Source organism: Melopsittacus undulatus, chromosome Z (assembly GCF_012275295.1).
Source record: "Melopsittacus undulatus isolate bMelUnd1 chromosome Z, bMelUnd1.mat.Z, whole genome shotgun sequence".
Lineage (NCBI taxonomy): Eukaryota > Metazoa > Chordata > Aves > Psittaciformes > Psittaculidae > Melopsittacus > Melopsittacus undulatus.
In genome coordinates, this window is record NC_047557.1 from 51,671,494 (window position 1) to 51,685,624 (window position 14,131).

The following is a 14,131-nucleotide window of genomic DNA, read 5'->3' on the forward strand; positions in this document are numbered from 1 at the left end:
GGTCTTTGACACAGTAATGGTGGGGAATGCTGCTGCCAGCTCCTTTCTGTGTTTCTTGCTGCAAACTGTGATAGTGAGACTTGGGTGGTTATAAAGATGTCTGTGCTGAAGCTCACCTTTTTCTAGATCGAACCAAGAAATCTCTCCCTGTTGTAATTAACTCTTTGTCTCCCAAGTTCCAGGATGTTTCCTGTTTGGCTGGTTTTTGAGAAGGGTCAGGTGGTAATCACCTTGCTCTCCTTTCTTCTCTCCTCCTTTTGTGAAAGATGCTACAGCTCCTATCTGCTCGTTTCTGAAGTCAGTTTGCTACTACAGATGCTGTCCGTTCCAAAGATTCATAAATACGTGTTACAGATCTGATTTTTTTTAAATGCTGTTTTTTAAATGGATTTGCATAGGCTTTTGCCATGTCATCTAAGCTTTCTATTTGAAAAAATGCAGACATAGAGCAGACTTTTAAAAATGAAGGGCTTGACCCCGTCTTACCAGCTTAGTGACTTCGAAGTTTTCCAAGGCAGAGCCTCAAATCACACCATAAAGCATAAAGAAATGTGTTTGTTCCTGAGAGAACAAGATGATGATTTTCTCTCAGAAGAAAAAAGAGACTTTTCTTGTATATGGTCTTTCTGGGGAGAGGCAAAAATGTATTTCACCAAAATGGCAACATATGCATTTTTGCAGTTTTTTTCAAATCTGCTTGTTTAAAAGCCAAACTCTTTTTGGTTGTCAGTGATCATGCATTTGGTAAGAAAAACATCACTGTTTTAATGCTGTGCCTTCAAGTGATAGAACAATCAGATCCTGGGTTTGGTGTGCTGGTTCTCATGGATAGCCAGTGCCCTGGTTACTGATATATCTGCAGATCCCTTGACAAAGAGACAAGCTAAGGGAGGTGTAACTGAATCTCCTTGTTCTGTAAGCAGATTCTTGGAGAAACCTTACAGGTGGTAGCCTTTTACTCTCACAAGTACCTTGCAAAGCGAAGACACTAGAGACACAAGAGGGTTCACAGCCATCAGCCCCTTCCAGTTGTCAGAGGTCAAGGTCACCAGAGGAATCCCTTGCAGACCCAGAGCCAGGAGTGATTTCACTCTGCTGATCAAAGACAGAAAATCTCTTAGGAGTTCTGCAAACCTAAGTGGACCCTCATGGTGGTGTTTTGCTACTGAAAGATGTGTTGTAACCAACATGGGGTTTTTCCCCAAAAGCACAAGGATTGTGCTATTTTCTGTACTATGTGGAAAGGAGTGGCACTCAGCCTGTCCCTGATAGGGACCTGAGCTCTGCTTGTGTGACACTAGATCCATGATTCTGAATGTACCTGAACAGACACCACCCACTGGCTCTAACTCCTGCATCACTAGAGAGTGCTTTCACACTGGGGATATTACAGAACTTGAATCATCTCCAGAAAGCCATCTGAGGATGAGGAAGCAGTTGCGTCCCCACAGGCTAGGGTTTCAAAGATCAGTTTTCAGGTTGTATCCAGAGGCCAGCTGAATTTTCTGCATACCTTCCTTCTTGCAACCATACTCTAAAGGCTGGTGAGGGGTAAGCTCAAATTGTTAAATCCTTGTTAAAGCCTGTCAAGGACCTATCTATTCAGCCAACTTCAAAGGGCTCATAAGCAAAGCTAATACCCGAACTGTTTTGCAACTTTGACACTCCTCCCAGTTGCCCCGCTTTCTTCTTACACTTGACCACTGTTAAAAATTGAGTATTTTAATACGTGAGTCCCAGATCACTTGGTTCTATTTCCACTGGTGTTTCATATTCAAGATCAGAGAGAGAGAGAAGCTCCTTTTAGTTCTGTTTTCTCGGTTGTTCATCCATATCTTGTTCTACATAATGAGTCCCCCTTGCCTCTGTGGTTCTCTTGCATCTTACACACTGGCTCCTGTATCTTGACCTTACGCATCTTGACAGAGCACTCAGCTCTCAAAAGTGCCTCAGGCTTCTGAATCTCAACAATGTCCCATTTTCAGTGACAGATGAAAGGACCAATTAAAGGTTTGCTCAGTGCTACCAGCAGTCATGACAACAGATGTCATTTTGTCCTTGTCTGGTCTGTCTGCATTTGTTTTTTGAAGAATTCCTGTTTAATAGCTTCCTCAGAGATGTGAAGTTTGAGAGCACTGCCCTTAGCACTAGTGGTGTCCATCATCCCCAGGGCTGCTCACCGCACCACCTGTGGCTGCTTGAATAAGGGCACTGGTACATTCCCACAGGACAGTTGATCACTATAGGATAATTCACTCCCATAGCCCCAAAGGAGATAGCTTATTCCAAAAAAATGTTAAGCCATTTACTGCAGTAGGTCTCTGCTGGCAAGGAGAAATCCACTGTGTCCTTGGCTGAGATCCCAGAATTCACAAGGCACTTCAGTGTGACAAATCAGCATAAGAGCTTATGCCCAGTAAGAAATTTTAGTCTGGATTAAGTACCATAGACTTGTGTTGGTAGAACTTGCTCCTGGAACAGACAAATATCTAAGAAACATTTGTCATACTGTGTGTCCACAGATGTACCAGCAGCTACTAAATGTGGTAGATATAGGAAGGATGGGGCAATCAAAATTACCAGAAATTCCTACACTTTTCCTGTTGGAGAGGGTTTCAACCAGAGCATGCTTTGACCAAGGAAAGTTTTTTGCAAGTCGTTCTGTTCTTGAGTGGGAAAATGTGTATCAGTAGGCTGAAAGATGCAAGGACTGCTCTTCCTTGCAGGAATTGAGTCTTCAAGTAAAAGTTGTGTGCCTGTTAATCAGAGGACCTTGCAAGACAACACAATGAAGGTGTGGGGCACCATTTCTATGCAACTGAATCACGTCTGGCACCTTTGCTTGACTCTCATGCTAAATGTTGATGTGTATCTATACCCATACTGTTGAAAAGTCTTACCTTACAAAAGATGCTTGCCTCTGTACTGCCTGTTGTGGTGGTTTTTAACTGTGCTAATTCCTAAATGGTGTCTGGAAATAGTTTGGCAGTGTGCTGGGCTGAGACCATGCCAAGCACAAAGTAATATAAAGTGATCAAAGTCAAATGCCTTGGAACCTTCCCTGGCACTGCTGAGTTCACTAATATAGCCTCTGTGTTTCTAGATTTGGTTTCCTTGTTGTCAAACCAATCTATTATCCTTGTGTCTCCTCAGACTAAGTTATGTCCCAGAAGACCGTTTCAGGAGAGATCAGGATAACACACATTGTTGCTCTAGCCTGCAGTTCTTGGAGGACATTTCTTGGGATAGTAATTCCCATAAACAGACATGGTTGTAGTGAGCCCCCAGATGAGCTTTTGGACTGACATACGCCCTGCTAATCCTCATCTGATTTGATGCCTTTGAATGTATACATGTGATTGAAAGGTCTGCCTGAACTTTCTCTCTCTCCTGACCATCTGGGTGCTGTGAGATGCAGCGGCTTGAAGTGCACCCCCTCATCAGTCATCATTACACTTAAGGATACTGATTTTTTTTACATCATATGCTGGTCTTAGGGGAAGCTTTGCTACCATGACTTTCCAATGACAGCCTTCATCCTCCCTGACACACCTTTCCCAGTCACCTGGAGAGGAGAGTGTGGGAACTCTAAAGACACAGTGCGTCTGATACTAACTCTGGTTCCTCCAAATACACCATCCACCCAGATTCAGTGACCTGTTGTTCGCTGAAACCATCGCCCTGCTCTTGTGATGGACACTCTTTGTTTTCTAGGTTGCCTGGTCCTTTTTCAATTGGCTGTGATGTGTAAAAAGGAATTTATTAGTCAGGCAGTGCTTGTGACTTGCTGAAAAGGGTTGCATTGTTGTCCCCAAGAGCTGTGTTGAATACATGGCCCTAATAAGTAACATTTTGGGCAGCATTTTGTTTCTAAAATACGGATAATTTAATTCACATGGTGTAGTTTTTATTTTTAAATTACTACTTTTGTGCTAATCTGCAGAGGAAAACAAAGAAAAAGAGGTAGGGTCTGTGTTTCATATGCTAAGCTAAGGGCTAAGCCACAGTGATCTGTAGTAATCAAATTCTTTTCATCTACATGTGAACTCATGAAGAAATTGGAGATTTTTCAGGAGAACCCAGCAGGCAAATATTTCACACTTTAGCACTCAAATAAGTAGAATTAAAAAAAGGTGGGGTTTGAGGACACAGAACGGGCTTGGAATACTGGCTTTTGAGACTGTAAAAGGGAGGCTTAGTCTTCATTGAGATCTGGCTCCTATGTCCTTGTGCTAGTGAAGAACAAGGTGAACTGAAGCTTTGCTATAATCTGACTATATTTTGAAGCATAGCTGAAGTTTTTCTCTAAATAGGGCCCCTATAAAGAGAGAGGTGTGTTTTGACAAGGAATGTGCAAGAATAACTGAAATGAAACTTTTCTGGTTAGTCACTCATTCATGCTTGTTTTTTACTGCTTTTTAAGGGATGAAGAAGAGAAGAAAAAGTCTCACTCAGATGGTCCAGATGAAAAGGATAATGTGAGCCAGACAAAGGCTGTCAGTCGAATTGGCAACTCAAATAACCCATTCCTGGACATCCCTCATGACCCCAATGCTATTGTGTATAAGACTGGTTTTCTGGCTCGGAAAATCCATGCAGATATGGATGGAAAGAAAAGTGAGTATCTTTCACTCTTAACATCTCATTTTCTTGTTATCCATGCATAATGCCACTTTTGAAGAGCCCATGTGCTTCTCAAGGCAAATAGTGCTGCTTCATTAGGGGAAATTGCAGCAATAACAAACAATGCAGCAATTGGATTATCACACTTCCACTATTAGGCCAGGTTTTACAATGTTCAGTCCCATTTGTAGCAGCTCTAATACATAAGCATAATGAATAGTGTGATACAGCAGGCAATGTAAATCTTTTGTACTAAAAGAAAATGAATCTCATGGCTTGCAGAAAGCAAAACAATTTGGGGTGAATTACAGTAGCTGTTCTGTAGTAGTTTGGTAATTCTCATTTTCCTTGTGTGATACCAGATTGTTTCAAATCTCCCCATGCCTCTGGGTCTGTCTTTAAAAAAAGGCTGTTCTTTATCTCTACTTGGAAGATGCTGTAACTGTTCCTTCCCTACTTTGCTAGCCTTGAGTCATCTACCCAATGAAGTACAGTGGCTTTTGGTAACAGCCAGATTTACAGTATGCTGTTCCTCCCTGCCCTTTTTGGTGGCAAACTTGCACCTCTTATTTTTATTATTCTCTTTCCCTTTTGTCCTACATGCATTTGTGATCCACTGATTATTGAAGGTCTCTGATTCACTGTGTGTGTTCTGTTGTTTGGACATCTTCATTTGTTTGTTTTCTATTGATCTGCTACTCAGAGCATCTGTATTTTTCGCAGTTGTTGATGATCACCTAATCAGGATTCACACTCTTTGGCTGAATCCTGAAGGCAGAGTCTGATTTTGTGATGGGTTTCCAGTAACTGCAACTGTCTCCTAGCTTGGCTAAGCTCTTTGATGTTTGCATGTTTTGCTAATATAATGTAGAAGGTACAATTGGAGGTCAGTTTTTGTAAGCTGGAGGCTGACAGCTGGACAGTTAAATCCAAACAGAGATGTTGAAATCAAACTGACCTCATTCTTTGTGATGACTGGATGCTTTGAATAGGTTCCTCTTTATTAAACTTCTGTTTATTTAACCTTAGTAATTGTATCTAATTGCCTTTATTAAATTATTTCTTTAATTAAAAGTAATCAGAATTGCTCATTGTTCAGCACACTGGATGCTGGCATTCTGGATATAATCCTTTTATGAGTAATGTAATTAAGGCCACGTTTTCAGAAGTTCCTGTACATCTAGGGGGCCTGGCTCTCATTGTCATGCAGCTCTTGAAAAAGTTACATTCTGACTCTGACTCATTGCAAATAAAATGAGACAATTTTTTTTTCTTTAAGTTAGTTAGACCTTGTCATATTTAATTTCCTGCTGGAGTTACAGATCAGCCTGTGCAGGATTGTTAATGAAGTGATGTGCTAGCATGTTATAGGTATTTTCTCAGGAAAGGAGTACTGAGGACTGAAGCACTTAAGCAATCTAGAGGAGAAGGATGTTATGGATTGGTGGCTGGAAGCTGTCCAAACAAATGCCAATTAGAAACAAGGCCCGTTATGTAAGATGAGAATGATTAACCTCTGGAGCAAGGGACTAATAACCTCTTCACTATCACTTGCTGTCTTAAGATCAGAATGGGATGCCTTTCTGAGGGTGATGCTTTAGTCATGCATGAGTTATTAATTGCAGTGCTGAGGCAAGTGGATGCTGTTAAGTGTTGCATGTTTGGTGAAGCTTAGATGCAGGCTTATAGTCTCAGGCTGTGATCGTACAGCCTGTGCCTTGTCTCCTTCTATTGCGGCTGAATTTCAAACTGCAGCAATCATGCTGAATCCCCCTCCTTAGGTTTCTTGAGAGATGGTTTTGATTTTCTCATTAGTATTCTGTTTGGCTTCCCTCTCTTTTTTCTTCTTTGGCTTCCCCTGTGGCTGCAGGAACAGGGGAGGGGACCAAGAAGCTATCTGACCACTCAGTGCCAACTCAGGTGTGCAGCAGTGGCAAGAGAGAAGGATGCTCTTGAGAGGCACTGCTTTCTAAGCAGTGCCCTGTTGGTCCTGAGCAGTGCCTGCCAGCTTGCTGTGACATGAAGAAAGGGTATTTCCTTCTGAGAACTGTCACGGCACAGAGTGCAGACCTAGCTCTGTAGGGACGGTGTCCGCCTACCTGCAAGAGCACAAAGGCTGGATCTCTCTGACCTGCTTTCTGCATTGCTGCTGCTCCCTTCTGATCCAGTCCAGGGCTGTTGTCAGAGTTGGTTTATTACTCTCTCACACAGCAGGTATGTGCAGGCACTGTGTTGAGTTGCATTGTCCTTTGAGAAGGAGAGTACAAAGGAGGTTTAACACAGGATTAATGTAGCTTTCCTGTTGCCTAGACAAAGTGTAAAAATGGATCCAAGTTAAATGGGTTTTCATTTGTTTTCTTTGCAGCTCCCCGGGGAAAGCGAGGCTGGAAAACCTTTTATGCTGTGCTAAAGGGAACAGTCCTGTACTTGCAGAAGGTAAGGGAATCACTGTCTTTTGGAAACTAATTAAAGCGGGATAAAACAGCAGGCATCCTCTCCGCTCTCACAGCCCACCTCCAGGCTCCTTTCCCTTTGACACACAGCATAGCTGCACTCTCTGCCCCTTACCCTGTTTATACACACATTCAGGCATGAATCCTTTCATTGACATCTCCCTCTTTTCACAATTTAAAGTTAAGTTCCATTGTCCCCATCCACATGTGTACCCTATAACTTCTGGTTATATCATTGCTGTCAATCACAGCTGAAAAAATAGCCAGCTTCACCAGCAAAGACTGCATTATCTCTCTGTGTCTTGCATAGATTCCTCTAGGCTGCTTTTAACATTGCATTTCATACATATGACTTCTCCTCCTGTAAGGCTGTCCTCCTTTCCCATCTTTTTATGGTATACATTTCTGCAGTGCCTGCAAGACCAGCTGCAAATCAATTGAATGGCAGCTTGGCCTTGGTAGGAAGCTGCAGCTTCTACTCCCCGGCAGAATGGAAGTATAAAAGGATACTTTTTTTCTCCCCAGAGCAAGATGAGATACTGGTTTTTAATAAACTTTGCTACATGACAGCAAGAAGTCTAAAAAAAAATGTCAGCTGAAACCCTTCAAGTCTTTTGGCACAAGTTTAAATATATTATAGTGCAGTTTTAACTGTACTCTTGGTACATGAAATGCAACATATGGGTGAGAGCTGTCAAAATCAAATAAATGATAGCAGCAAAGTAGATTGTTAAGACTTTTTGCCCCCCAGCATAGGTGAAATATTAATGAAGTAGGTGATATTTGTCCAGGCTGTCCTGTATTGTAGAAGTGTGCTCCTTTGAAAGCCTTTTAATTTTTCCACTGTGGTTTACAACTGTCAGGAGCACAAGTTCAAGTGCATACTGCTGTTTCCTCCTCCCCTGCTGTGGCTTTCTGAAGTTGTTGGTTTCACTGGAGCCACCCTGGATAGTCTCTTAGAAAAAAGAGAGTACTTTGGTTTTAATTTTTACAGCATGAGATTTGCAATGTAGATGCTCTTACTGCAGTACCTTTTTGAGAGAGCTGAAATCTTGAAACAGACAAAACAATCTGCAGTCATGATGGAAGATTTGGGCTGAAGATTGGATGTGACATACTCAAAGCCAGTGCAGGAGACCAGAACCAAGCTGACCCTTCCTTCTGGTCCTTTTGCTAGCTAAAGTGGCCTTCATGGCAGGTTTGAGTAATCTGGTTTGATTTCTGAAATAAATAACTTTTAGTTGCCTGGGAAGACTGCATGGCTCCCTACAAAGTGAAAAGGTTCCTTGTCTGTAACACATTAATTAATTTCTTACTTGGTCTTTGAGGGGGGATAAGTTTGCTAAGGGAAGGAATGGAGATGCTGTCTATTTCAGGGTCTTAATAATTTTAAGTACTCATATTAAGTACTCATGTACATAATTAAGCACATAATTAAGTACTCATATTTTTATGAGTATTACTAATATATTAGTTTAAAAAGCTGTTTAACAAGATGTAGAGATGCTAATATAGCATGCAAATTCTCTGCAGAATGGTGTTCTTCCCACTCTCACCAGTAAGAGTAATTTCACATCTGAGTGCATTTTTGCAGAATGAAGTGCATTGCTGGAGTTCTTTCATATTTGTTATTTGTGTGACTTGCACTTGTCACGGTATTTGAGTTCAGTGATTACGGAGTAGTTACTTTGCAAAGCTGCACTCTCCCACTTGGTCCTGAAGACATTTGCACTGAAAATATCTTACTGTAGCACAGGGACAAACAAGGCTTTTACTTTAGTGCCTTGTACTAACACAAGGTTGACAAAACGGCCTGATGGGAAGTGTCTCATTCACAGAATGATGGGGCAGCTCTGAGCCTCCCCAGGGCTTTGCTTCAGCCCTAAAATAAAGTTTGCTCAGTTAGGGATGTATCGCAGAAGTTGAGGGTGCCGGGGTTTTAAAAATACACAGCTAGGCCAAGTAAAAGTTGACAAGTTGTTATTTCATTTTACAATACCAGGACACTGAAATTATCCTAATTTCATAAAATTCAGGAGCGTTTTAGAACAGCTTGATTTCTTGGTAGAAATGCGTAGCTTTGGCAGTAGTCACGGTCAAAAGATGTTTTTGCCTTTGCCTTCTCTCCTGATTATGGAATGCTATAGGACAGGATGCATTCACATAAGCAAACACTCATTTTCCCTCTTTCTCTCATTATCTGTATATTATCTCTTTATCTGTGGAGGTAACATCTCTGGTGATGGGTCCATTGCACTGAGTGCTGTTCAAGTGGGGGAGATTTAAATCTCACTGTTGTAGGTGCTATATAAACACAAACACATATACCAACCTCTGCAGTGTTGCTTTCTGTGTTTATCTGTAACTCAGCTGTTCCCTCAAGACACTACCGTAATATAAATATTGGCTGTAGCAGCTGTGATTCCCCCAGTGGGCAGTGTGATCCCATTTCTGCTCTCATTCTGTTTGAATACTAGTCCAGTTCTCCTTGTTCTGCAGTCAAAGTCCATGTATGAGAGTGGTTTGTAAAGGGTGGACACTTGAGATTTACCGAGGAGTTTATCTGGGCCATTTTATCTCCATGCCCACATGTATTTTCTTTTTTATCATTGGAACTGCTCCAGTGCCAATTCATGTGCTGCATATTGTTTTATTTTTAAGTCAGTGATTTAAGAGAGATGGTTTCTGAATTAGTGAGCACAAATGCCACTGGAGGCACTCAGTGGAAGCGTTCACAATTAGCCAAGTAAATGTGCCTGCACAGTATTACATAAAATGTGAGGTTTGACATGTTTGGGATGTTGGCCTTGTCTCTAGGCACCCTCAGGCCAAGGTTACTTTCCTGCCCTCTGTTCATAGCAAGAGGAAATTGTGAAGTAGGAGCTTGACAGAATGTCTGTTCACTTGACTGACACGGGATGTGATGTGCATACAAAAGAGAGGCTTATAAAGAGAAGACGTAAGGCTGGCCTTGCTTTCTTCCTAGACATTGCTTCTGGGCAAGCAGTGCAGGACATGGACCTTCATGTTCTGTTCAGGCTCTTCTGTGAGGTTTGCAACATCTTTGCTCTTTGATGTTGCACTTAACAATCTTGCGGGCTTTCAGGTGGTTTTATATAACTTTTCTCAAATGTGTTTCCTCTACTGAAATATTAAAGAAAGACCAGAGTGATGTAAAGTGTTCAGTGACGAGACATTCTGGAAGAGAATTCTGCAGCTGTCACATGCAACTGAGGGAGATATCCACCCACAGTACACTGACTGATAAAAAGCCAAATACCATTCTCTGGTCTATCAAAAATGAATTTAGAAACATGCTGACTTCAGGTCAGCAGGATGTGGTAAAGTCATTCTCCAGGAGTCTGAGAGAGATGAATTCAGCATGTAATTGCATTGTGTGCCGCACTTGAATCAGGCTTCAGTTGATAGAAAGGTCACAGTTCTTTTTTGGCTTACCATTTATTTCTTGCCACTGGCTTGGTCTAACTTTAGTGAGCTGCCTTCCGTTTCAGCTCAGCCTCCACACTGACGCTGGCACATCAGAACATGTGCTGCCCTTGATGGCATAGGAGATATGGGTGTTCCTGCACCCCTAAGCATTCCCTGCCAGCTGGAAAGAGTTGGAGGCCTTAGAGGTGGAATTCTAACAGCACATTCATGTCCTTGTAGTCTTCTCTGAGGCTGGCCAGCTACGCAGAGACATTTCCGGTATGCTGATCAGTGCCTTCGGAGAAGCTGGCAGAGCCCCATCTGTCAAGGTAGATTGCAGCCAGCTGATCCGGTGGGATTAGCAAGGATTAGTGTGGATGCTATCTGTGGGTAAAGAGGGGTTCTCAGCCAGGACTGCTTCTGGGACTGCCCAAATGTGGAGTTCTGGAACAGGATTGGACACCAGAGTGGGTTGTGGACATTGGATGCGTCTCACAGAGGAAGCTGGGAGACAACAGGCGAAGTGATAATTGACACTGTCTCTAGGCAGTAACTTCAAGAAAGCCAGGATATTTCTCATGTTTCTGAGGTCTGTGTAAACTCATTTCCTGACCCTGAAGTTTTTCCAGTCCCTCTGTACAGTAGAGCAAGTAATTTCCCCCCAAACTATCAAATAAATTGGCTTTTGAACTCATGAAGAAAGGCCACAACCTGTGGGCTTGCTTTCTCCATCTTCAAGATGAGGCTCAGCCAGACGTTAGACAGCAATCTCCAGTTCTTGTCCTTCATCTAGAGACTTTCCCAAATCTTCCTTGAAGGAAGTTTGGAGAGTGCCCTAAGCATGAGTTCAGTACGATGTGGAAATCCCTCCAAAGGTTGCTGGGACTCAAGCTATGAGTGAGGAAGGACGTTTGTCTTCACTCACTTGAAAACCGCTTTTGTCACACATGTTAAAGTTGAAGGCTACCCTTTGCTCATCTGTGCAGCGGTGCTCGGCTTTTCTGCTAGGCCTGCCAGATCTGTGGTTGGTTGTGTCCTTGTCTGGCCCCAGGTGGAAGTGATGTTGCAACAGTATTGCTGGTTAGCTGCATCTCCTCAGGTGAAGGGTCTGAGCAGCAGCTAGTCCTGAGCCTGCAATAGCTGGGCCTCTATGAGGAAGGATAAGATGAGCAGGACGCTCTGTTCTCCCTTGTAGGAGATGGTCACTCCATCCATTGAAACTCATCCTGGAGAGCCCTGACCATACCCAGACTGGATGAGAGCAGATGCCTTCAGCAGGGGTGTAGTTGCCTCTGGGTGCAGCCCTGGTCTGCTGCTGTCACATAAGCCCTGTAAGCCAATTCATGTGTGTTAACCAGCTCCTCTTCAGCGTGGGTGCCTGCCTGGGTACTTAAGCTAGTGCTGTCCCTGCACATTTTGTATGTCCTGCGCTCTGTTGCCTGCTAGACCCCATCTTGTAACTCTTGTGTTCAAGTAGAGGGATCAGTAGTTAACCACATGCCTGCAGGGAACTATTCCTCTGTTTTGCAGCTGTCACACCCCCTCCCTTGGTGGGTGTTTCAGATGAGACTGATTTTTTGATGTGCTAAGAGTAAGAAATAGAGTCAGTTGCAGATTGCTTTGGCCTGTCCTTCAGAAGCTAGGTGCATGCAGCATTGCTGGCAAGTGACTTTTCCTTGGAAAAGGTCCTGGCTTTCCCAAGCCATTTATAGTCAGGTAGGCTTTAAACTGGAGTTGTGGCTACTCCATGTTTGTACCCCCATCCAGGTTCTGTAACTCAAGAGATCAAAGACTGCTCCCAGACTAATGCTTGCAACATAGAGAAGTTTGAACCCCTGCTTTTGTCATCTGATGTTGGGAGTGGTACTGTTGTATCAAAAACCTGGATGGTGGTGTGCTTGCCATTTGCAGATCCTGAGCAGAGAGATTTAAAGGAGTTTGGTATGTTTGCTTTGTGGAGATTGATGATGAGGATTCTACTCTGTGTGAGGGCCTCCTAGGACATGCAGAGGTAGTTGTTTGGGAGAAATAAAAATTGAGCAGTGGAAGCTGAGAACCTAAGCAATTGAGCAATGGAGGTGGGGAACAGGCCATGAAGGATTCCTTAAAAGAGGGCTAATAGTCCACAGCTATTATGATAGTCAAATACTCCTTGTTTAGTCCTCTTCCTGTCAAGTAGATAATGGAACTACTTTTCTCACTTGCAAAGAGATAAAAAAACGGAAGAGAAAGGAAAAGGTATTAAAGGTAATGGAAACCACTCTCAAGTGCTCTAGTCAGACTTCATTCATTTATGTACTTTAATACTATTTATGACTATGGAACAAAGTTTTTTTCTATGTTAAGGAAAAAGGGGTATTACATGGAGAAATAAGATGCCATATTTCCGCTGTTAACTCCTGCAGGATGAATATAAGCCAGAAAAGGCTTTGTCGGAGGAAGATCTGAAGAATGCGGTTAGTGTACATCATGCACTGGCATCCAAGGCAACAGACTATGAGAAGAAACCCAATGTCCTAAAGCTTAAAACAGCAGATTGGAGGGTCCTGCTTTTCCAAGCCCAGTAAGTGCTCACTTCTGTTTTGTGCCAGTCACTGGGGAAAGAAAGCAGTGCTGAAGGAGGGATAAATTCATTCCCGAACAGGTTAAAACAGAGGTTTAAGAGGTTGAATCTGTTTATTTGATCAGAAATAAGATTAAGTAGTGATTTGATTACAGTGCAAAAGTAGTTCATGAGAAAGAAGCATCAAGTTTTAAGAGGCTTTTTAATCTAGCTGCGAAAGGCATAACAAGATGCAGCAGCTGGAAGCTGAAGCTGCAGGAAATTCAATTTGGAAACAAGGCACAAATAGTCAGGGTGATTAATCACTGAAAAAAATGTCCAAAGGCAGTCTTGGATTGTGTGTCTCCTGATGACATCAGGTCCCAGCTGGATGTCTTTCTAGAATATATGCTTTGGTCAGAAACAAAGTTACCACTTAATACAAGAATAATTTGATTAGGATCTTCAGGCTGTGATATCCAGACAGAACAGATGACCTGTCTTTTGCTTCTGACATTAAAAACCTGTGCATCAGTCTTCAGCATGAGTCCTTTTCTACTGAGAATCATGTGAAATCTCTTAGAAATCTGTGGTGTCCAGCACAGCTAAGACCTTAGGACATACCTCTGAATCAGGACATCGATTGTTTCTGTTGCCTGTGTCATCGGGATTGGATTAGGAAAAAATGTGTGCTAGGTTGAGTTATGGACTAATCCATGAGCCAGTCTATGACTGAGGTACCTGACACTAGCCACTTGCAAAGATAGACCAGAAGACTGAGCAGACTCTACAACTTGTCCAGTTCTGGTTATTTTTGCTTTTAAAATGCCATTGAAGGGGTGGGAAAGGTTGAGGAGTCTGAGTCAACACATGCTTAAAATGTGTTTCTTCCCCAGGAGCCAAGAAGAAATGCAGACCTGGATCAACAAGATCAACTGCGTGGCTGCTGTCTTCTCTGCACCACCATTCCCGGCAGCAATTGGCTCTCAGAAGAAGTTCAGTCGTCCGCTCCTGCCAGCCACCACAACAAAGCTATCTCAGGTGAGCTGTCTTTATGCAGAGGGTAGGTGATAGTGATTTCTCT

At 42.7% G+C, this 14,131-nt stretch overlaps 1 protein-coding gene across 1 annotated transcript in view; it reads left to right on the plus strand.

Moving 5' to 3' along the window:
- The window catches only part of LOC101878994 (PH and SEC7 domain-containing protein 3), a 101,818-nt gene that overhangs the window by 79,495 nt on the left and 8,192 nt on the right, over positions 1–14,131 (plus strand). The window contains exons 11-14 of the mRNA XM_034073223.1: positions 4,424–4,617; positions 6,989–7,059; positions 12,911–13,068; positions 13,944–14,088. Coding sequence (XP_033929114.1) covers positions 4,424–4,617; positions 6,989–7,059; positions 12,911–13,068; positions 13,944–14,088 — 568 coding nt within the window. The remainder of the gene's footprint in view (positions 1–4,423; positions 4,618–6,988; positions 7,060–12,910; positions 13,069–13,943; positions 14,089–14,131) is intronic.